The following is a 24,077-nucleotide window of genomic DNA, read 5'->3' as shown; positions in this document are numbered from 1 at the left end:
ATGTGACCTAAAAACTGCTATCTGATCATAGTATCACTGTGATCTTCTACATCCTGTTGTGAAAATGTTCATCAAGAGGTTACTGAGAAAAGAGGAAGGAAGCCAGAGATGTCTTCTTAATACACTCTGTGATCTGTGATCTCAGTGAGGCAAATGGCACCTTCACTTACTGGAATGGAAATGTTACACAATAGAGTGATAAAACAGCTTTTCTCTTTGGTGCATTTCTCAAATCACTAATGTTTGCACAACAGTGACTGCATTTCTCAAAACAATTAGTGTAAACTGCACCACATAGTTACCTGCAACATGTATCTTGCTCATAATGCTTATGTCTCAAAAGCAAGTATTTATACCAATGAAACTGTCAGTCCATGTTAATGTCAAGATAGTCAAACTGTTTTATCTTGTTGTCAATATGACTAAATATGTTCTAATAAACAATGTGCAAGGCAGCACTATGTTCTATGTGGCATTGCTATGTATAAACTACAAAGTTATTATTGTGTGGAGGGGGTTGGTTGCAAGACATATGTTTCAAGACAGTAGAGATATTTCAAGACAGTAGATATGTTTCAGACTTTGTACTGTTGACAGACATTGTGCAAAGGCTTGCAGCATTGTGTCCAATGCTGGTCCAATGACCAATAAACAGGGATAAATCCAGAGACCAAATTTCCCTCACAGGATCAAAAGGTGAGGATGCACCTTTCTGTGTCTCTGAGGTTGATGTGAGCAATGCCTTTAGGAGGGTTAATTGTAGAAAAGCTGCTGGACCGGATGGAATTTCTAACAGGGTTTTGAAATCCTGCACTACTCAGTTAGCTCCTGTGTTCACTTATATCTTTAACACATCATTGGCTCAAGAGACAGTTTCTACTTGCCTCAAGCAGTCTGTTATTGTTCCAGTACCGAAAAAAAAAGTCCATCATGTCTGAATGACTACCGCCCAGTAGCCCTGAAAGTGTTTTGAGAAGCTTGTGAAAAACATTATCTGCTCATCCCTCCCTGCCTCCTTCAACCCCCTCCAATTTGCTTAGAGAGCCAACAGGTCTACAGAGGATGCCATCTCAAACCTCATGCACACCACCTTAACTCACCTGGAGGAGGGGAATGGGAATTATGTGAGGATGCTCTTCATTGACTTTAGTTCAGCATTCAACACGATAGTACCTCTCACCTTGGTCACAAAGATGAAGGCCTTAGGACTGAACACCCCCCTGTCACTGGATATTTGACTTTCTCACCAACCGTTCACAAGTGGTTAGAGTGGGGGGTCTGACATCTGACACATTAACCATCAGCACTGGTGCTCCCCAAGGCTGTGTTTTGAGTCCACTGCTGTACAACATCTACACACATGACTGCAAAGCCAACAGTAGTCATACCTCCATCATCAAGTTTGCAGATGGCACAGTGATCTTGGGCCTGATTAGTAACAACAATGAACAGCTCTATTTGGATCAGGTTGATGAGGTGGCACAGTGGTGTCAATCTAACAGCTTGACACTGAATGTCAATAAAACCAAGGAAATGGTAGTGGATTACAGAAGGCAGCAGCAGAACTACAGTTACACCCCACTAATGATCAGCGGGCAACCTGTAGAGAGAGTCACAAGTTTTAAATACCTTGGTGTCCACATTACTGAAGACTTAACATGGACTGTTAACACTCAATATGTTCTGAAGAAGTCCAGACAACGACTCTACTTCCTTCGTCAGCTAAGGAAATTCAAAGTTTCTACATCCATCATGAAGGCCTTCTACACTTCAGCGGTTGATGTTCTAACTGGTAGCATCATCACCTGGTATGGGAACTCCACATTTAGAGATTGTAGTACTCTGCAGAGTAGTGCGCTCAGCTGAACGTACTATAAGAACTCAACTCCCTGCTCTACAAGATATCTATTCCAGAAGAGTACTCCTAAGAGCCCAAAAGATTCTGAAGGACTCTTCTCATCCTAACAATGGATTATTCCTACCGCTGAAATCAAGAAGATGCCTATGTAGTCACGAAGCCAGAACTGAGAGACTCAGGAGAAGTTTTTATCCCCAGGCCATCCAAACTCTGAACTCACACTATACTGACTTTGCACACATTCACTCCTCAGCACTCTCAAACATTTCCCAACCCTGAACTCACACTATACTAATTTTGCACTCATTCACTCCTCAGCACTAATGCCCCCCCCCCCCACACACACACACACAAACACACTACATGACTTTTAGCACTTTTACATCCCTCTCCTTATGCTACAGACCTTTTATTTATTTTCTTATTTCATCACACGTCACAACACACACACACACACACACACACGCACACACACATATCTGACTTTCTCCAATTTTTGCACATCTCCATAGAACTTTTTATTTATTATTTTTGATTTCTCCTCCATCTATCTACCCAGGTCCTTGATTGCCTAGCTTTTCTGCACCACACACACCAAGACCCCTGGCAGTTGGGTTAGCCCCTTGAGCCGTGGATCTGCCCAAGGTTTCTTCCTAAGGGAGTTTTTCCTTGCCCCTGTTGCTCTTGGGTGCTCCTTGTTGGTGCCCCCCCCCAATTCCTATCCTCCCTCACCTTTCTTATGCAGCCCTTGCCACTTAATCTACTAAACCCCTCTTCTACTGCACTTTTTACCCCACCCCCCCATAAATGCACAAATAGGCTGACACCAGACATAATTTCACTGCATTTCTTACAGTTAGTAACTATATGCATGTGACAATAAACTTCTTTGTATCCTTGTATCCTTGTAAAAGAGTATATATACTTATATATATACTTATACTTATAACTAGCAGAAAATTAAGCAGAACTGGCACATTTCTAACAGAGGAATTGTGTTTGCAGGTGCCTAAAAATAAAGAAACTGTAGTTGCAGGGGAATTTAGAGAGGAACTTGAGGTCAAGCCATTAAAAAGTACAACTGATTTGGCATCCCTGAAATCCACACATGAGGAAGCAACCACAAAATTGGTTCTGCACAGAGATGGGGACTCGAGTCTGAGACTCGGACTCGAGTTGCACTTAAGTCGCACAGACAGTACACTATCAAACAGGGATATGGAGAAATACCCAAAGCTCCACACATGAGCTCCCTGCACACGTACTGATGGCACCGAGTCCCAGTCCAGACAGTTGCCTTGAGATGCTAGCCTGTGCATGCAAGACTCAACGCTGAAAATGCAGGAAATGAGAATGTAACTCCTACATCACCTCCCTACCCACTTTCACTCTGTTAACGTGCTGTACTACATCCATAAAACTCACAACTCTTGAGAAGATGAAATGAAACGTCAGAAATCCAGATATGGAGCTCAAAGAAGCCAGAAGTGGGTCTTTCAGTGGGGAACTCTAGGTGTGCTAGTCAAGAGACAGTAAAGTAACTGCGGTATACAGTGATTAGTGTTACTTCTTGGTTGCAGCTTAATGCCTATATTAACATGGAAATATGTTGTGTTGATGAGTGATGAGATTAATCCTTGCAATGTGTTCATATTTGTGCTACTCAGCCCATGTCCTTGGCTCTGGTGGACCCACCACATTATTAGGCTTTTAAATCAATACAGCCATAGCAATTTATGTAAAAATGTTTACATTAGCTCAATTACCAATGATAAAGACATCAGTTATGGTTTATATTTGCCATGTACCCCCGTGAGATCACATTTATATATGAACATTTACATTTGTTGAACATATGAACATTTGTTATAAACAAGGTATGGGGAACCAGACAATAAATGAATATATGTACATTTAGTGACACATGCATGCACACACACACACTCACTCATGAACTACCTGAATGACTTTTACTGCAGGTTTGAAAAGCACCCACAATCACACCCCTGACACACAAACCCCCTGCCCCCACCTGCGTTAACAATCTGCGAGAAGGATGTGTCTCGGCTCTTTCAGAAGCAGAAGATCAAGAAGGCTCCAGGACCTGATGTTGTGTCCCCCTCTTGTCTGCGTGTTGAGCCATCTGAAGGACATAACAGGCCCCCTGCTGGACCCCCTGCAGTTTGCTTACAGGGCAAACAGGTAGGCAGATGACGCCGTCAAATATGGGACTGCAATTCATCCTGCACCACCTCGACTCCCCAGGGACGGACGCCAGGATCCTGTTTGTTGGACTTCAGCTCGGCATTCAACACCATCATGCCTGAACTTCTACATCAGAAGCTCACCCAGTTCTCAGTACCTGCCTCTACCTGTCAGTGGATCATCAGCTTTCTGACTGGCGGCAGCAGCATGTCAGACTGTGGAACTTCTCATCCAAAACCCGGTCCATCAGTACTGGCGCCCCACAGGGGGGTGTCCTTTCCCCGCTGCTCTTCTCCCTCTACACTAATGACTGCACCTCAAAGAGCCCAACTGTAAAACTCTAAAAACTCCTGAAGTTTGCAGATGACACCACCATCATTGGTTTGATCCAGGATGGTGATGAGTCTGCTTACAGACAGGAGGTGGAACAGCTGGTCCAGTGGTGCAGTCACAACCACCTGGAGCTCAACCCCAAGAAGACTGTGGAGATGACAGTGGACTTTAGGAGACTGTTCAACCTCTTTCCCTCTGGTAGACCATACAGGGCACTGTTCGCCAAAACCAATCGACACAAAGACAGCTTCTTCCCCCAAGCAGTCACTCTTTTGAACACTCAGAAACAACCCCCACCCTTACACTAAACAAAGTCAATCAACACTGTTCTGCTCATCTACCTCATGTGTACTGTACTTCAACCTTACAGTTACAATAATTGTTATTAATACATTATCATTGCACTGAACTGCCTTGCACTATATTTATATTGAATCAGTCTATACTGATATTGCACTATGCCTGTTGAGGTGTCCATGACTTGGCAACCTTGACAGGGACAACAAGGAGCTGGTCATCCCCAGCCGCACTCCCATGGACAATTGCTTTACCCTATACCACCTTAGTGTCTATTTGCAATTTGTCATTTGCAAATGTACATATTTATTCTTATACATAGCCATATTCTACTGCCCTTCATTCTATTCTTACTGTTCTGTTTTTGTTCTTTTAAATTTTCTTATTATTTTTTATTCTTAAGTGAATGTTGTACTTTGAGAGCAAAGATTAACCGGAGTCAAATTCCTTGTTTGTTTACGGAAAAACCTGGTCAATAAAGCTGATTCTGATGAACACACGCAAACATATGCACATAGAGATACATGCACACACACGCACACACATAAACAGACACACATAAACACACAAAGACACAAACAAACATACACACACACAAGCGCACACATACACACACACACAGGTATACACACACATGCACACACACATAATGCAGGCAAGCAGACACACAGAGAAGCACATACAGTATATACACAAAAGTAAATGCACCAAAAAAATCCTTAATGACTTCTTGTGGCCTGTGTATTCACAACGAGCACAAAATGGCAGTGCAGATTAAGATGAGGCGATTTAGGCATATATTGACTTGGGAGTATATTAGGGTGAAGCACTGCTACCTGGGCATAGAGAAATCAGAGATTAAGTTGCGGTAGGTAATTAGCATACGGTATAGGCATAATAATAGATTTTTCACAGCCTGTACTTTTGATCCAAGGGAGATTTTTGGGATGCACACATGTAAACAATATGAATTTATTTACTGATGCCCGCCCAATAAGTGCCACAAATTGCCATTTTGGCAACTATTTTGTTTTTGCTAATTAGATGGTCAAAAACTCAAAATCCAGCTTGGGAACAGTATAGGCCACGGCTGCCCCAGGGCTAGTGGAATTCAACACACCGCTATTATCATAAAAAGTCCTGTTCTCAACTTTTACTAAGAAATGCCTCTGGGATGCACATATCTAAAAATAGCACTTGTCTATTGGGCACTTTCAATGCCCCAGACATTTTCTGGTATCCCTCCCCAGATCTGTGTCTTGACACAACCTCCAGGCTTGGTTTTCACTCTCAACTGTGAGACCTTATATAGATAGATGTGTGGCCCTCCTAATAATGTAGTGAATTCATTTAGGCATAGGGACTCCAATTACAGTTTTTCTCAGTCGCTTTGGTGCTTTTCTCACATCACTATTAACATTTGGGTAGCAGTTAGTGCATTTCTCAAAACAATTAGTGCAAACTGCAAAACCTAGTGGATAACCTGCAAAAGGATGTCACTTGTTCAAAATGGATAGTCCATTCCTCAAAAGCAAGTATTTATGTCAATGAAACTGCCAGTGTCATCAAAATGAGAAGTCTTGACACCATTGTTTATGAAAAAGATAGTCAAATGGCTTTGTCATGTTTTCATTACGACAGTTTATGCTCTCAGTGTTTTCCCATGCAAAAAAAGGCCAGAACTCGGTGACACTACCTGAAAAAGACAGCACTATACAGTACTTGTACAGCCATTTGAAAACTACAGTAGAGTTACAAATTGCTGTAGTTAGGGGAGTAAGTGAGTACAAGACACTGAATATGTACGTTTCACAGTTTTTTGGTATATGCTCTTTGCAATTCTACAGCATTGTGACAGAATTTGATAACTAGTTCACCAATTTTGAATGTAATGACTCAAGCAATGAAATGAAGACTATTAGTTTTATTGGGAACGACTATTCAGCATCCATAAGTATAGTTAATTTTGACTGACATGACAAAGCAACTGATACATGTTCAAAAGCATTTGCAATTTGTTTAGAGGAAGGGAAAATGCTACTATGATGTGCACAAATGACTACATGTTGTGGAGGTTGAACTAATAGTTATGATAATTTTCATTCTGATCTGAGAAAGGCACCAAAGCGACTGAGAAAAACTGTAAGTTGTTGAGGCATCTCAAGGACCATTGATAGTAGGATGCACCAGAGCGCAATTGCAAGCTTTATAACAAAGGGTCTGAATACTTATGTAAACGGGATAATTACGCAGTATTGGAATTGTGTGCAGAATTTTAAGATGAGTCTGAAACACAACAAAATATGAAAAACTTGAAAGGGTCTGAAAACTACAATACAGTACAAATACAGTATATGCTAGACAGACTATGACAACTAGTTATGACAGCTAGTTAAATGCTTTTGCATTGACTCAAGCAATGAAATAAGGCCAATTTGTTTTATGGGGTAAGACTATTCAGCATGCAACCACAGTGCATTTTTACAAACATGCATGGAAAGCACTGATGTTTGTTCAAGAGGGAAGAAACTGCTTTAATGATGTGTAAAAGTGATAAGATGATATGAAGTTTGGACAAGCTGTTTTGAAAATTTCAATTCTAATCTGAGTAATACGCTAAAGCAAGTGAGAAAAACTGTAAATAATAGCCAGAAGAAATAAAGAAACGTAGGAAAATGCAAGTGCATTGTTTATGATGCCAATTTAGATATGGACAAGATAAAATAAATACAATTGTGATGATGGTGGCAATAGCTATGGCGAAGAAACATGCTTTTATTCATGTAATCAATGCTTTTATTATTAGCCTATTATAACGGTTGTTTATGGTACAGGTATGTATGTTGCCTATGTGTAGCATACTGACACGATCGATTGAGAAGAATTAACTTATTAGATTAACATTGATCAAACAAAAATATAATAACAGCCTACTCACAATAGCCTATCTTATCATATACAGTATAGCGTTGTCGAAAAAGTCACTTCTCTGATGACGTTGCTCTCAGTCTCCTTAATCCCCTTTCCCCCACTGCGCCTCCTTAAAAGCGACGGATGGTGACGTTTCCCAGCCCACAGACCTCTCTTCTCACTCAGCTACAGGCCGTCTCGGAGAAGTTACGATGTATCGATGGAAAGGGTAATGAATGCGGGGAATGGAATGTATCAATCAAGCTCACGACAAGTTGAAAAACATACATGGACAACATGACGCTAGCGGATTAGGAAGGTAAGATTATATTTAAAGTATTACTACAATCAAATTGTGGGTATTTGGTCCGGTTTCTGATGAAGTTATTCTCCCAGAAATACTGTAATAGGTCTGCCCACTTTGGAAAATAGTTGCGCCCGGGGTTTCTGTGGTATTAGCCTAGTCATTTCGTTCCGTAGCCTACATTACAAGGCTCAACTAAACCCACTGTTTTGCATAATTATTATATTATGCCTGAAATTAATTATTGGTTCAACTCATGTTTTGGATCAGGCTTATGCCTGTTTTTATATAATATCGTATTTTCTCTACCCTAAACAATGTCCATACACCACTTTGTTAACATTGTTTAGATAAATGTCGATGAATGCACCCTGCGGGTGGTTTGGTGTTAATGTGGGAGAGGATAAAAATATGCATGAAAGTAGAACATGAGGTAGAAACCTGTTGTGGTTTTCACAGTATTCATTTCAGACCACAAAATGGTGTTTCTGTGCATGTGTCCTAGCCTACTTTTCAAATAAATGTTTCGAATCCAAAATGGGTCAGATGATATCTTACCAGGACGTCTCTTAAATATTATGACGCGTGCCTTCGTTAAATGCTGGTAAATGATTAATTCTAGTGTATCTAGTTTTTGATAAATGTCTCTTTTGAAGTCACTGTTGAAGATTTAGCGATTAGTTTTTTCCCCAGCTTATCTTTGTACTGAGAAAAAGATCAAGCAGACCAGGACAGAACTTCATTTTCATCTGGTTTCTTTTAAAGCTCCAAGTGAATCTGGCCTCCATGCCTTTTCAAACACATGTGCGTTTGGCTTCCTTACTCCAGAGCTTATGCAAGCTCCACTGTGCTCCAAGGTTGAGGTATTTGACTGTGTCCATCAGGAAGGAATGTGACAGGTCAAAGGTTAGGTATTGCATTGCAGTCCATCACCTCTTCCAGCCTTATGCTAGACAGGACATATCAAAACAATCAATCTAAAGCAATAACAGTATACTATCAAAAATCTGATTTTAATTTGTTCCATAAGTAAGAAATCACTAAAACGTCAAAAAGATAATGATAATTCCACATATAACATTCGTAACCTGACTTGTAAATGACAGCCAAAATGTTTTCCATTTGGCAGTGGCATGAGATTCTTTCTCTAACATTTGGTCATAGACATTTAGCCTAGACCACAATATGTACTCACAAAACCCTGCCATTGACAGTTAACTCAATTTCAACAATTTGAAGTCTAAAAATGAAGGTATACTTGTGTATATTTCTAAGCGTTGCTTGTATAATTAGACATAGAGAGTACATCTTGATAGACTCCTGTTAATGGATGGACTTTGTCTTAAGGAAATACTGTGGTATTATGGAGATGTCTGTATGAAATATGATTTTGGTTACCTTAGGTGTTTTAATTGACTGCAAGCCAGAAATAAAATATCCTATTTTTTCTTCAAAGACGTCAAAGAATGAAAGAATGTCAAAGAATCAAAGAATGAAACATTTGTACATTTTTGTCATAGTATCTTGGAACTACAGCTCAGCCTAAATAATCACTTGAGCCAAAATGATCAGGGATACAGCTGTATCCAATTATTCAAGGCATGCAGAGCCTTTGTATGAGAAAGTGGGGAAAATATGGCTCAGTTTTCTTCTCTTTTCCTTCTCAGCTGAGAGTCTGGAAATGCCACAGCACTGCCACTGATGTCATGATGAGAACCTATACCCGTGGGGCCCCCACAGTGTTCTTCATAAGTCTAGTGTGTGCCAACCTTGTCCGGGCACGTGCAGAGATAGACTCCAGTGGGGGCATCCCTTTCTTGGGGGGCAACTATGACGGGCATCCCATGCTGTACTTCAGCCAGTCCGACGTGGAGGATCTCCAGCAAGCTGCGGCGGAGACGCATCAGGGCATAGCGAGCCGCATCCGTGAGGCCGGCGAGGCCATGCTGGAGCACCCGGAGGAGTACCTGCCTCCCTGGAGCCCCGCTGACTTCAGCGCCCGCTGGAACGAGGTCTACGGAAATAACCTCGGAGTGCTGTCTATGTTCTGCCTGCTCTACCCACATCGGGCCGGGGCCCTGGATTTAGTCCGCGACTACATGGAGAGGATGGCAGCTCAGCCGAGTTGGTGGGTACTGCTTCTGTCTCCTGCTCTCTCCAGCTGTCATGTGTGTTGTTCAGAGAGAGGTACAGGATGCATAATATCCTGTAATATATAATATATTGTATAGCTCTACACAAAATGAAACCTTGTTATGTGTCTTTGACATCTAGGAGTTTCTTGGTTGAAATCATACCTGTCACAGGTATGCAGTGTGTGTGTGTGTGTGTGTTGTGCCCAAAGCAGCACAGGTCACTTTAGGTTAACGTGTGTTTCTGTCATCAACGCTGAATAACATGGTTCCCCTAGGCAGGATATCCCTGGTCTGTATTAATGTACGGCCTGACCGGCCTCTGTTGGCTCCCTGGGAGTTTGACAGCAGCAGCCTTTTACGCTGTGTACGTTTCTGCTGTCCATACATTTCTCAGTGACAGAGCAGTTGGAGAGCCCTGTGGTCCAGTAGACCTGTGGTCCAGGAAATGTGTTTTTGCAGCTGTTTGAATTAAGCTGCAAACATGTCCCAAGCATTCAGAGGAAATGAAATGGGCAGCAGAGGGGTGAATATCCTGTGGCTGTGTGAGGCAGAGACCTCTGCTTTAGAACAGGTTGCTGACCAGAGTCAGCAGGAGTTAGAAAATAGATTTCAAGTGCTACACACATATGAAACCAATGCAACAGGTTACATCAATTCCAATTCAGCTGCGGTGAGTCTTTAAAGTAAATCTGTTTGGTGTTAACGCAACCTCAGACCTCACCTGTTTAAGCTAATATTTGAGAATGCATCTTAGTTGAAAAAGTCAACCATTCCACGCCCAACTAACAGTACATTTTCACTCCCCTCTCTATTTCTGTCCTCAAAGATCATTGCTCTGCCGCAGTTGAAAAATTGAAATCCACCAAGCATGTGTTTTCACACTTTTAACAAGGCATAATATGAGGTTCTTTCCTTACACACACTTTCATTACAATTCCAGAACCTCTCAAGAAACCTTACAAGTGGCCATAAAAATTAGTTGTGGTGTCCATGACCTTAAAATTATGTTTCCACCAAGAACCAGAAAGACCATATTCTTTCAGTAAACCTCCAACCTGGAGTGCATACTTTTTTAATGTATTTTTGTGAAACAGGGCAATATAAGAATAGTGATTCATTGGAACTTTAAGCTTTGGGTCAATGTATTTGTATTAAATAGCTTGATCACATCTACACATCGGGCGGGGCCCTGGATTTAGTCCGCGACTACATGGAGAGGATGGCAGCTCAGCCGAGTTGGTGGGTACTGCTTCTGTCTCCTGCTCTCTCCAGCTGTCATGTGTGTTGTTCAGAGAGAGGTACAGGATGCATAATATCCTGTAATATATAATATATTGTATAGCTCTACACAAAATGAAACCTTGTTATGTGTCTTTGACATCTAGGAGTTTCTTGGTTGAAATCATACCTGTCACAGGTATGCAGTGTGTGTGTGTGTGTGTGTTGTGCCCAAAGCAGCACAGGTCACTTTAGGTTAACGTGTGTTTCTGTCATCAACGCTGAATAACATGGTTCCCCTAGGCAGGATATCCCTGGTCTGTATTAATGTACGGCCTGACCGGCCTCTGTTGGCTCCCTGGGAGTTTGACAGCAGCAGCCTTTTACGCTGTGTACGTTTCTGCTGTCCATACATTTCTCAGTGACAGAGCAGTTGGAGAGCCCTGTGGTCCAGTAGACCTGTGGTCCAGGAAATGTGTTTTGCAGCTGTTTGAATTCGCTGCCGAACATGTCCGCATTCAGAGGAAATGAAATGGGCAGCAGAGGGGTGAATATCCTGTGGCTGTGTGAGGCAGAGACCTCTGCTTTAGAACAGGTTGCTGACCAGAGTCAGCAGGAGTTAGAAAATAGATTTCAAGTGCTACACACATATGAAACCAATGCAACAGGTTACATCAATTCCAATTCAGCTGCGGTGAGTCTTTAAAGTAAATCTGTTTGGTGTTAACGCAACCTCAGACCTCACCTGTTTAAGCTAATATTTGAGAATGCATCTTAGTTGAAAAAGTCAACCATTCCACGCCCAACTAACAGTACATTTTCACTCCCCTCTCTATTTCTGTCCTCAAAGATCATTGCTCTGCCAAAGTTGAAAAAATTGAAATCCACCAAGCATGTGTTTTCACACTTTTAACAAGGCATAATATGAGGTTCTTTCCTTACACACACTTTCATTACAATTCCAGAACCTCTCAAGAAACCTTACAAGTGGCCATAAAAATTAGTTGTGGTGTCCATGACCTTAAAATTATGTTTCCACCAAGAACCAGAAAGACCATATTCTTTCAGTAAACCTCCAACCTGGAGTGCATACTTTTTTAATGTATTTTTGTGAAACAGGGCAATATAAGAATAGTGATTCATTGGAACTTTAAGCTTTGGGTCAATGTATTTGTATTAAATAGCTTGATCACATCTACATTTAGCACAGTCATGTAAGTGCTTGACGTTGAATATTGTTCAGAAAATAGGGATTTAGTCTTTCTGTTTGTCAGCCAATATATCATGTCATTCTAAACCATCCTAATGCTGTAATTCTTATTCTGGTTTGTCTGAATACCATAACTTACATCAGTTTTGATGCTTATATTTGGCCTAATGGTTTGAAATGTTTCATTTCACATACACGATAAGATAATACACAACACTGTACACAAAATTGTCATCAGTGTTGGAACTATTATGTGGTATTATGGATATTTCAAAGACCACATTAAATTGCTATTGGGAAATTTAAGTTGTTCCCAACACAAGATACCAGCATTTAGCATGAGTAGATTGTCTCCAGTGACATGCTCTTTATTTTCCAGGTTGGTGAAAGATGCACCGTGGGATGAGGTGCCCATGGCTCACTCCTTGGTGGGCTTCGCCACGGCCTACGACTTCCTCTATGAGTACCTGAGTAAGCGCCAGCAGGAGCGGTTCCTGCAGGTCATTGGCAACGCCTCTCGCTACATGTACGAGAAGTCCTACCATCGAGGTTGGGGCTTCCAGTACTTGCATAACCACCAGCCAACCAACTGTGTGGCCCTTCTAACCGGCAGCCTCGTCCTCATGACCCAGGGTGAGTCTCTGTGAAGCTAAATAGACTTCCATGCTACACACATCCATAGTCTGTCAATGTGCTCTAGTTTGGGGTAGAATTTCTTCCAGGCTCTGCCTATATTTATGACACATACAGTATTTATAAAGGTCTATAAAAGTATTGTTGTGTTAGCACATTATAAGCACAAAATAAGGCTAGTCAATACAAAGCACTCCCCCCTGAGCCCAAAGACCACCTGAAAACAAGAGGTCCCCAGGCCAGTGCACATGCTTTCAGTAAGATGTCTTAAGGGAAGCTTTGCCAGTCCCTCTCCCTCGAGGGAAGAAGCATTCCTGACTGGAATTTCAGTTCAGTCAGCCCGAGGTCATTCTCCATTGCTCCACTTAATCCCCTTTAATTGTTTCTCCAGTGGAGCAACTCTCCGCATGATTCCATAACATTCAGCGTGGACTTTCCGCTTTCATTCTCTCCTTGAAGCGGCACCCAGCAGCACTGCACTATCACAAGACAATACAACCAGCCCATATATTCCACCCAGCAGCACTGCACTATCACAAGACAATACAACCAGCCCATATATTCCACCCAGCAGCACTGCACTATCACAAGACAATACAACCAGCCCATATATTCCACCCAGCAGCACTGCACTATCACAAGACAATACAACCAGCCCATATATTCCTTCTCTGTGAGCCCTTAGAAAAAGCTAATGTTGCTGGCTTGAACATCATTAATAGTCTGCTGCTTTAACTGGAGGCATTCGGGCAACGTTCTAGGGCTGCACGTTGTTCTCAGCCATCAGCAGCAGGAACAGCTTGCTCTGTTTATATGGAAAGGCTCCTTGTACAAAAGGGCAGAGTTGATATAAAATAAATGACAACAGGCGTGTGGAGATTGCTGTGGTAACTGTGTTGAGGTTTTTCTTTTTTTCCCCTTCACAAGCTGCTTTATGATGATGTGTGCTGTGGTGTAAACTGGCATGGAATGCTAGGTCAGGGGGATGAAAAGCACTCTCCTTCCTTTACACTGTTGTTCAGACACAAGGAGAAAAAAATAAATGCTTTCACAGTGGGTTTTTTTCACTGTTTGTAGGCAGGAAATAAGTAGGCAAAGGTACAAAGCTGATGTGGCATTTTCAGGCAGACAATAAAGCCACATTTTACTCTGTCAGTTCAGCTGCATTAGTTGACCTTGTCACTTGACCCCGATTAACACACAATAGTAATTTGCTCAACTGAGAGCCAGAGAAAAAAAGGAAAGGGAACATGGTGGTTGGAGGATGGGGTGAGAAGGGAAGTGGCAGAAAGCATTAGATCACTTGATTGCAGGACGCTCTTAAGGGATAGGTGCATTCCAGGCACAGGTGTCTGCATGTCTGGACACACATTTGCAGTGAGATGTTCTATTTTTGTCCTAATCTTGTCCCTTTTTGTGGAAATGAGTGCAATGAGAGCTGCTAGTCAGTTCTGAAAGGAGTCCTTTCATGTTCATCATTTGCTGCAAAGAAATTATGACCGATATTTTCAAAATTAAAGCTATGATTTGTGGGCAGCTGTGGCCCACTGGTTAGCACTCTGGACTTGTAACCGGAGGGTTGCCGGTTTGAGCCCCGACCAGTAGGCCGCGGCTGAAGTGCCCTTGAGCAAGGCACCTAACCCCTCACTGCTCCCGAAATACCGTTGTAGCAGGCAGCTCACTGCGGCGGGATTAGTGTGTGCTTCACCTCACTGTGTGTTCACTGTGTGCTGAGTGTGTTTCACTAATTCACCGATTGGGTTAAATGCAGAGACCAAATTTCCCTCACGGGATCAAAAAAGTATATGAAGAGTTCAGATGCAAAACCCTCCAAATCTGTCTGACCACTAAATGAGCATTTAAAATCAGGCTCCTATAGGTTTTTGCCTATAAATCGATATTTCAGACCAGGAAGATAGTGGTATTTAGTGGGTTTTGAAGTAAAATTATTTGATTAACGTATACTATGTGTGGAGAGCATCCACTCTCCATCTTTATCTCATTTTTGACGTAGGTGGCATTTAGAGGCTTTTGCATCTGAACCCTTCATATATACTATACTATACTGATTATTTTTGAAGGATAAAAGACATTATATGGAAACTTGACAAATTACTGTAAGCTCGAGTCGTATTGTAGACGATATGCAACAAATATGTGGGAGAAGTCCGCCCATACGGTATCCTCTGATCAAATGAAAATAAGGGAAAAAAGTGTTATGTAAGAGAGTTTCAAAGCTAATTCAGGCCCAATAATGGCGCATGCTGTTGGATACTTTCCCAAAGAAAAAAGCTTGAAGCCCTCCAAATCATTCCCAGGCTTACCAGTGTGTTTTGACACTGTTTTATATCTCCATCTGAACACTATGCACCCAAAGAAATAACAGCTATTATAGCGTGGAATACCTGTCCTATGGACTTTTGCATGAATTACTTTGTGAGCTCTTTATTTAGTCTGGGCTAAGTCAGAAGCACATGTACACCCTGTATGACTCTGGTGGATGTGTAGGGAATAACGGTTATAGTTTTGGACTTCAGATTCTTTGGTGTTATGAAGATCCCCAGTGGTGAAGTCAAGACTAATCCCTCAGCATGACAAAACATACTCCTTTCTTCTAGTCGTTTAATAAACAAGAGCGCTCATTAGCTTCCAACAGCATGAACCCAGTGACTCTGGAGCCAAAGCATCCGTGTTTACTGCCACAGTCTTGCTGGGTTACACAGCACTGAAAAGCTTCTTTTGTATACGCTTCCAAAATTAAAACACACACTTGGAAAAACTCCATTAACTATGAGTATGCATAAAGTGTTATATATTATTACAACTCAGTTTGTACAACTCATTTTTTTGCTATGGGAAAATTGGCCATGTTGATTTGGGCACTACAGTGTTATGTTCATGCGTTTTGCATATCACAGTATTACGTTTGGTTCTCAGAACACTGAGGGCCAGATGTACGTACATTTGCGAACGTAGCGTTATCAGCATCATGGACAAACCACAGATTACGAACGCTGTCAGACCCAAGTTTCCGTCTTATTTATCAAACTAGTGTAAACTCTTCCTCTCCTCTCTTGCCTTTCTCTGCCTTTCTTCGCCCATAAACGCAATTTACGAACCTCCACAACTGAATGGCAGAGCCTATACAAGCGCAGTTGAATGAAGTTAACTGATGACAACGTTAAAAAGAATCAAACGTTTAGCGATCATGAAATTATACCATACCTGATAAGATGTCAACAAGCAGGGAGATAATGAAGATCAGTAGTTTTACTCAAAGTACTTGTGCACGTAGGCTATAGAAAATTGGTCAAATATAGCAAGTAGAAAAGTTTAAGTGAATGATGTGAAAGTGAAAGGAAGACATTCAAAAGGCCAACGAAAGTTAAGGTTGCTTTTGATAGTACAAATACTTACAAAACTGGTGCTCTAAATAGCGATTCTGTTGTCTTTGAAAGGTTCTCTTATTGACGCAGTGAACTGCAATTTGGATTAACACCTGCTTTTTACAAGGCGGAAGTATTTAGGTGCAGAATAGACGTGCGCTTTCAGGAGCAGTCTTTGTATATACCGCGGAATACATAATTAAGCGCTCTGCGCTTCCCCTCCCATCTTTTTTACGCTAAACTCCCACTTTCCCTGGATCCTCCCATGAATGCATATGCATGACACGAAAAAACGCAATTAGCCATGTTCAGCTCCCCGCGACAGGCAGTTTTGCGCTTTTACATCATTGACCTGTTTGTACATACCTGCAATGATTTTACGCGACGTTCTTGAAAACAAATACGCCTGAAGTGGGCGAAAAACACGTTAGTACATCTGGCCCTCACTACCTTACAGCCTGATCCGTAACAGCCACGAGCCTGTGGCTCTGCACTGGGTATTCTGGCATTTAATGTACATGGAATCTGCTTGTGAACTGCGGTGGCTAACAGTGGTAAGGAAAGTAGAAGAGACCACAAGTGGCTCTTCAGGATCTGAGTTCCATGAGTGTACAGACAGATGGAAATACTTCAGTGTGTGAATAGTGCTTTGAGGATTTCACTAAAGACTCAAAGTTTCCTTAGAAAATGATCATTCATTCACAAGCCACAGTCACTTTCTCCATTAAATTAATGTCTCTCTCTCTCTCTCTCTCCCTCTCTTGCGCGCATGCTCTCGCTCTCTCTCAGCATGGATGACATTAATTTAAAAAAATGTAGAGTGTACAGGGAATATGCATGCTGTGTTAAACCTATCATGTGTAGAGTGAGCTAATACATGAATATAAACATGAGGAAATGATAAATGTGTTATGTACACATGACGTTGATGTGTCCACCAGGTTATCTGCAGGAAGCGTACCTATGGACCAAGCAAGTTCTGGATGTTATGGAGAAATCTATGGTGCTTCTTCAGGATGTGACTGATGGGTCACTGTATGAAGGTGTGGCCTATGGAACTTACACCACTCGCTCCCTCTTCCAATACATATTCCTGGTCCAGCGCCACTTTGCCATCAGCCACTTTGACCATCCATGGCTTCATAAGCACTTTGCTTTCTTGTACCGGACTCTACTGCCAGGTAATGCCCCACCATCATTTACTTCTGTAGCAGGGTGCTTGCGCAGGCCTGGATAGCCTGAAAGAATTATGGACATTTGAATTACTGTTTTTCAGACCTGAAAAAGTCTTGATAAAGTTAGGAATTTTTGCTCTTGAATGTTATTTTGAATGCTATTTGGGAAAAGACAACCACACACTGTGTAGAAATTATGTTACTCTAGAGCCTTACAAAGAGGCCTCCATAACTGGGATCCAGCCCACTCTTACAACCACAAACACAGTTACCAAGGTCATAAACTACACCCATCTTGGGATGCCACATTTAACAATTAAGGGAAACACTACATGTAAATGTCAGAAAGTGACAAGTGCCAAAAAAAGTGGCAGTTACCCATAATTCACAGAACCAGGAAATCACCAGCCTAACTCATCCCTTCAGTGGACAGGTGGCAATGACTTCCAATATAGAGGTGTATTGTAAAGTTGTAGTAAAGACTCTTAGGTCACTGAACACATGCTTTCTGAACATAGACATTAGGCCTCCATTTCATCAGTGTTCATGTCAGAAAAACACACTTTGTGTCTTTGTGCCCGTCTTTGTTTTGAGAGAGGTGTATAAAGGTACAGTATAAACGTGTGTATTTTAAAACAGATATTGGTCTAAATAGTTCAAAAGCCATTATATTGTGTTTGTTGTGAGGGGATTTACATCTAGTGCCAGTTGTTTAGCTGTGTAACATTGAACTGTTCCTGAAACAACATGCATTTTGAGAAAGTGTATCTCAAGCTCAAGTTGTACACTGACTGGCTGAGGTACTTGAGGTACTTCTACAGTATACAGTATTAAATGTAGTCAAGACCAATTGTTACTAAAGGAAATCAGAGTAACCGTGAGTTACGCAAGATACGCTTCAGGACACACACACACATACAGTACTCACACTTACAAAAACCTTGACCAGTGGGAAAATGTCAACCTCAGTAAAATGTTATGCAAGGCAGCTTTTTTCTCAGAAATGTACTGCACATCTCAGCACTTAAGTTCCAGTAATTTGGCATAGTTTCACTTCTAGTCCATCATAGTTTCACAAGCATGTATGTCTAACATCATGCACTGGGGCAAAAGTGATTGCATCAGACTGGTCATCGAAGAATAGCTACATTGGAACATATTTTCATTTCCATGTAACAATTTAATTATCATCTACCCAAAAATGGTCATGCACATTGTTTGACTTTTTATTGTAGTGAGATTTATTTTCAGTTGTCAAAGTGGTGGAGACATTAGACAGCATACCAAGGTTAACTGATCCTTATGCTTGTATAACCCACATGATTTTGTAGACAGTCCCTAAATCATTGTGATGTACTCTGAGTTATCCGATAGCCTCTTGACTGTGCGCGAGACAAGTGTGATAATCAAAAAATAAAAACTGCCACTTTAACATTCACACCGGAATCGACAAAGTAAGAAGGGAAGGAGAAGGAGAAAATTGCCTGCATCAAAAGAGTGAAATCTTACAGATCAAATCTCTAAATCCTTGATATTTGCCTGGCTCTGGCCCTCAGTCCTGTCCGGGCCATATCTTTTACACGCTGATCTACATCCTACAGTTTTAAAATAGAGTTTAATATGCTTCATCACTTACAATGTTTTTTATGTTTACCTATTGATACTTTTATTGATCCAGTATAGAGCATTGCTTATATTAGTGACTTGTGCAGAGTGAATTAAATACAAAGTGAATTACCTTGAATGTCAGACTTAATATTATTTTTGTATTTTAACAAATCTGAGTGTTTGTGTGTGTTGTCTGTGGTGAGTCATTGACTGTGGTCTAGTCGTAACCTACGTAAACCAGTCTTTAGAATCTAGAAGCTGTGTCTTACTGAGAAACACCACATGCTCAGATTAGGATTCCACATGTGTGCCGGCCACCTTTCTTTGGTGACCTCTTTAAGTTGTCAGGTGAAGTTCTCCTCCCATGGCAGTACTGAGAGGCCCGTTGGAAGGTCAGGGGGAGGGCAGCCATGGAGAAGGCCGGCAGGTCAGCCCTGGGCATTTTACAACTCCCTGTTAACAGGAGCTGTATTGTGTTTAGACAGCACAGCCAGAAAGGAGATCTAAACCAACAATTTCTACTTTTTCCACTTATCTATCTTCATGACAGAAGAGAGAGCAGAATGAGAAAAGAATAGCTTTTCTTTGTGTTCTCATTTGGATAGCCCAAATGTTATTGTCTGCACTTTCACTTCACCTGACCTTGATTGCCATCAAGGCTTTTACAAAAAGAGTCATTCTCACTTTGATTTCCTTCTTTCATGTTGTTATCCTTGGCTTTCTAGTGATGCATTTTGGTTAAATATTTACTTGCAGTTGCTAGGCTTTCAGATCAAACTGCTGCTTCTATCCTCAGATCTTTAGATGGAGCCAAATTAATGAAAACCTTGTGTTTAATTTATTCACATTCACCAAACAAGTAATAATATACTCTGACTCAGTTCAACAATATGTGTGGTTAATAATATGTTAGGACTGTTTATAGTAGAAATTTGTGACCGGACAAAAAGCTTTTGTTCCCAGTATGGCATACTTCTGACATATGTTATGTGTTCAAAATATTTCATTTGAAGAAGAGCCCAGATGTATAATGTAATTATGTCTCATTTTGCTATGACAATTATTTTATTGTGTGATTATCCTCTTAGTGGCATGACACATATGGAGCATTGAAGTTCATGTTTAGATGTTGTGTGATCTTTCATGGACCTTGCTCTTTTCTCATCAGGTTTCCAGCGCAGTGTTGCCATTGCAGACTCCAACTACAACTGGTTCTATGGTCCAGAAAGCCAGCTGGTGTTCCTGGACCGATATGTAATGCGAAATGGCAGTGGGAACTGGCTTGCAAACATGATCCAAAAGAACCGTGTAGTGGACGGGCCAGGCCAAGCAGGGAAAGGCCAGAGATGGTGCACGTTGCACACAGAGTTTCTCTGGTAAGTGTTTACAAAATCAGGCTGTACCATACACAGCGGACTCATCAAATTATATTTGTGAGTCATTTGATCTGCTATCTTTATATCTACTTTTTATTCTATAGGTATGATCCAAAACTAACAGCCACACCTCCTCCTGATTATGGACTATCTAGACTCCACTACTTTGAGGACTGGGGAGTGGTCACCTATGGGAGTGCCTTATCAGCCACGCTCAACCACACCTTTCTCTCCTTCAAGTCAGGGAAGCTGGGAGGACGTGCCATATATGACATTGTACACAAGAACAAGTACAAGGAGTGGATTAAGGGCTGGCGTAACTTTAACGCAGGTCATGAGCACCCTGACCAGAACTCTTTCACCTTCGCTCCCAATGGGGTCCCATTCATCACAGAGGCTCTCTACGGCCCAAAGTACACTTTCCTCAACAATGCGGCCATGTTTTCCCCTGCCGTGTCAGAGAGCTGCTTTGCCCCATGGGAGGGCCAGCTAACTGAGGCCTGCAACTCCAAGTGGCTGAAATACAAGCATGGCCCAGCAGCGGACTGCCTGGGCAGAGTGGACGCCGTCCTGGAGAGACAGGGAATGGTGTTCATCCGCGGAGAGGGCAAATATGCTTACAGCGAAGAGCTGAAGATCCAGAGCTTTCAGAGGAACCTCCTCCTGCTTCACCCTCAGCTACTAATTCTGGTGGATTACATCCACTTGGAAGAAGACAGCCCGACAAGGACCATGAGCAGCTTCTTCCACAACACTGACCAACCTTTCAAAGACATCACAATGAATGGCATTTATGGCGCCTTCATCAAACAAGATGAGGAGGCCTACAAAATGTTTTGGATGGATGACACGGGCCATAGCGAACGAGGAGTTCTGGGATACAAGGGTTATCCACGTGGATATCCTTACAATGGCTCAAACTATGTGAATGTGACTATGCCTCTGAGGATCCCCCACAACAGAGTGGCTTACATCTTCTTTGGACCAGGGATGGAGGTGCAGAGCTTCAATATGAGAGGAGATGCACAGCGAGTTGACATTTATCTAACAACCAAGGAGCACACCTACACCATCTACCTGCTCACTGGCGATAAGGCCACCAAGCCGCTGTTTGCCATGGTCCTGGCCAACGACAAGAAGATCGTGTTTGAGAAGGCGGCAGGAGTGAGGGACAGCGAGCTGCAGGAGGTGGAGGAGTATGTGAACGTGGTGGAGGACAACCTTCAGCACGTCAAGCCCGTCTTCCAGCACCTGGAGAGGCAGATTCTCGCGCGGGTGCTCAACACGGATAATTTCCGCAAGACTGCCGAGCGCCTCCTTCAATTCTCTGACAAGAAGAAGACAGAGGAAACTGTTGAGAAAATGTTTGCTTTGACCAAGAAGCAGGGCAAAGGTAAGGTTGGCAAGAAAGGTAATCTTGGAGACAGACTTTCAGACAGCCTACCGGACATTTTTGCCTTGATTGAGGGCAGTGAAAAGAAGGAGAGGCAGAGGACAATGAAGCGTGTGTATGAAGAGGTCCCGGAGGAAGGGGACGGCGACTCTAGGGCTTTCGTGGATTACTCCGATATCCGCAAAGGCAAGAAGGCCGGCTTTATAAAGGGCCGGAAATACAAGGAAGTTCATATGCTGGCTACAGCCAGAAGCGAAGACCTGTCCAACACCACCTCATACATACGGATATTCCTCATTCTAAACATTGCCACTTTCATCCTGCTCCTGGCTGTGCTGTTGACACGCTTCCAGAGAGCCCAAAGTCTGCACACCCAGAGGTGTTTCTACTGTGTCCTCATCATTGACAGCTTCATTCTGCTTTGTTTGTATTCGTCATGTTCTCAGGCACAGTGCTGACAGCCTCACTCTGTGCCACCGTGTTGTTAATTTAATCCACACTCAAAACCTCTGCCGTTTACAGAGAGTGAATATGTGTTGCACACCCGACCTGAGCCAACCGAATGGGGGTGTTGAGGAAATGTTAATTCCAAATAGGAATTGATAGATTACCGTATTTAGCAAGATCACCTTTGAGATTATAAGCTTCTGTGGAGCTTTAGAATCAAGATTGTATGAGCTCTGACATGCAATAGACTTCCTGCCTCACGTCAAACATCTCCCAGGATAGCCACTAAAATGCAGAGATGTCATGTCATGGCCTATGCAGAATGGTAAATTACACAGAATGGGAAATGTCCTATGTTTCTCAAGAATATATAAAAGTGTATATATGTTAAAACAAGATATATTTTTCAAGTTATTTTATACTCTTTGTAATTAAAGTACAGAAATATGACTTGCATTTCATTGTGTGGTCCTTATTAATACCATTACAGTTGTACCATAATCAGCACCACATTCAGATGAAAAAAGAAATCCTCTCATCTCTTTAGAGCTGTTGCTGTATGATGCTGTATGTTGAATATCTGCACAACTCATGTTAGAAAGACAGCACAGATCCCATGTCCACGGGTGCAGGACTGACTAACTTCAACACATACATTGTACTGTATGACTGACTAACTTCAACACATACATAATGAACTGTATGATTGACTAACTTCAACACATACATAATGTGTATGGCTCCTTCTGTATTATTTCAGGAGCTGTGCACTCGTCAGAAGTAATATTGAAAATGTTTTTAGCATTACAATGAAATGCAGAAATGGCATTATGGATACACACACTTTAATTGAGAATGTATTACACTGAATCCTATAAGTTGCTCATGATAGGGCCTTGAGTTGGACACAAGGAATTGTAGTTTAGAAATTCGTGCTCACTATGAAATGAGCAAAGAAAAAACAGTGTTTGCTCCACAAAAAATGTCATGTGGCTACTTAGAGTAAATTGAAAATGTGTTACATTCTCCCACATTCTCAAGGCCCACGTGTTGAACCATGGTACGACAACATAACAAACAACATAACAAACAGTTTGACAAACATGAGGGTGATCACAAGGTAAAGGTGCATTAAGATAATAGACTAATACATCTAACCTGGTCTTTATGTTAGCAGGGCTACACATGGTGTTATGCTAGAGAGCTGGGCTAGCATGCAGTAGCTAGACAAGTTGTGGGCTCAATTCTCACCTGTCACTGTTGGGTCCCTGAGCAAGGCACTCAACCCCAAGCTGCCCTGGGAAGACCAGCCCCTGCAATAATTAACATACATCAGCCAAGGTATACTTGATGATGAACCAAGATTTTCAACTCTTTTCAAAAAGTAACTACTGTATATTGGGTTATTCAACTGTTGGCATCGTGTTCTGTATTCCATGTGAGGTATACAGTATGCAGTCATGATCTCCATTAGTTCAAGTTCAGGTGTATTGACATGTACTCAAGGATTTATCAGTAAATACATTTTACATCATTTAAACCAAAATTATGCCATGACAGTGACAGTTGACATGCAATTGTTGATTTAA

At 41.8% G+C, this 24,077-nt stretch overlaps 1 protein-coding gene across 2 annotated transcripts; it reads left to right on the top strand.

Annotated features, from left to right (window-relative positions):
• Positions 1–7,772: 7,772 nt before the first annotated feature.
• On the top strand, positions 7,773–22,944 carry dse (dermatan sulfate epimerase). 2 transcript variants are annotated; one of them, XM_048250191.1, is made up of 6 exons: positions 7,773–7,922; positions 9,575–10,035; positions 12,850–13,103; positions 17,431–17,670; positions 20,441–20,648; positions 20,753–22,944. In XM_048250191.1, the coding sequence occupies exons 2-6, from the start codon at positions 9,614–9,616 to the stop codon at positions 22,497–22,499; spliced, it is 2,871 nt and encodes a 956-aa protein (XP_048106148.1). In that variant the 5' UTR covers positions 7,773–7,922; positions 9,575–9,613; the 3' UTR covers positions 22,500–22,944. The 2 variants fall into 2 exon arrangements, with proteins under 2 accessions (XP_048106148.1, XP_048106149.1); XM_048250192.1 differs by lacking the exons at positions 7,773–7,922; positions 9,575–10,035 and adding an exon at positions 11,218–11,281.
• The last annotated feature ends 1,133 nt before the right edge of the window (positions 22,945–24,077 follow it).

This window comes from Alosa alosa, chromosome 8, assembly GCF_017589495.1.
Source record: "Alosa alosa isolate M-15738 ecotype Scorff River chromosome 8, AALO_Geno_1.1, whole genome shotgun sequence".
Classification (NCBI taxonomy): domain Eukaryota; kingdom Metazoa; phylum Chordata; class Actinopteri; order Clupeiformes; family Clupeidae; genus Alosa; species Alosa alosa.
The sequence above is the reverse complement of the archived record's forward strand: the minus strand, read 5'-3'. Positions and strand labels throughout refer to the sequence as shown.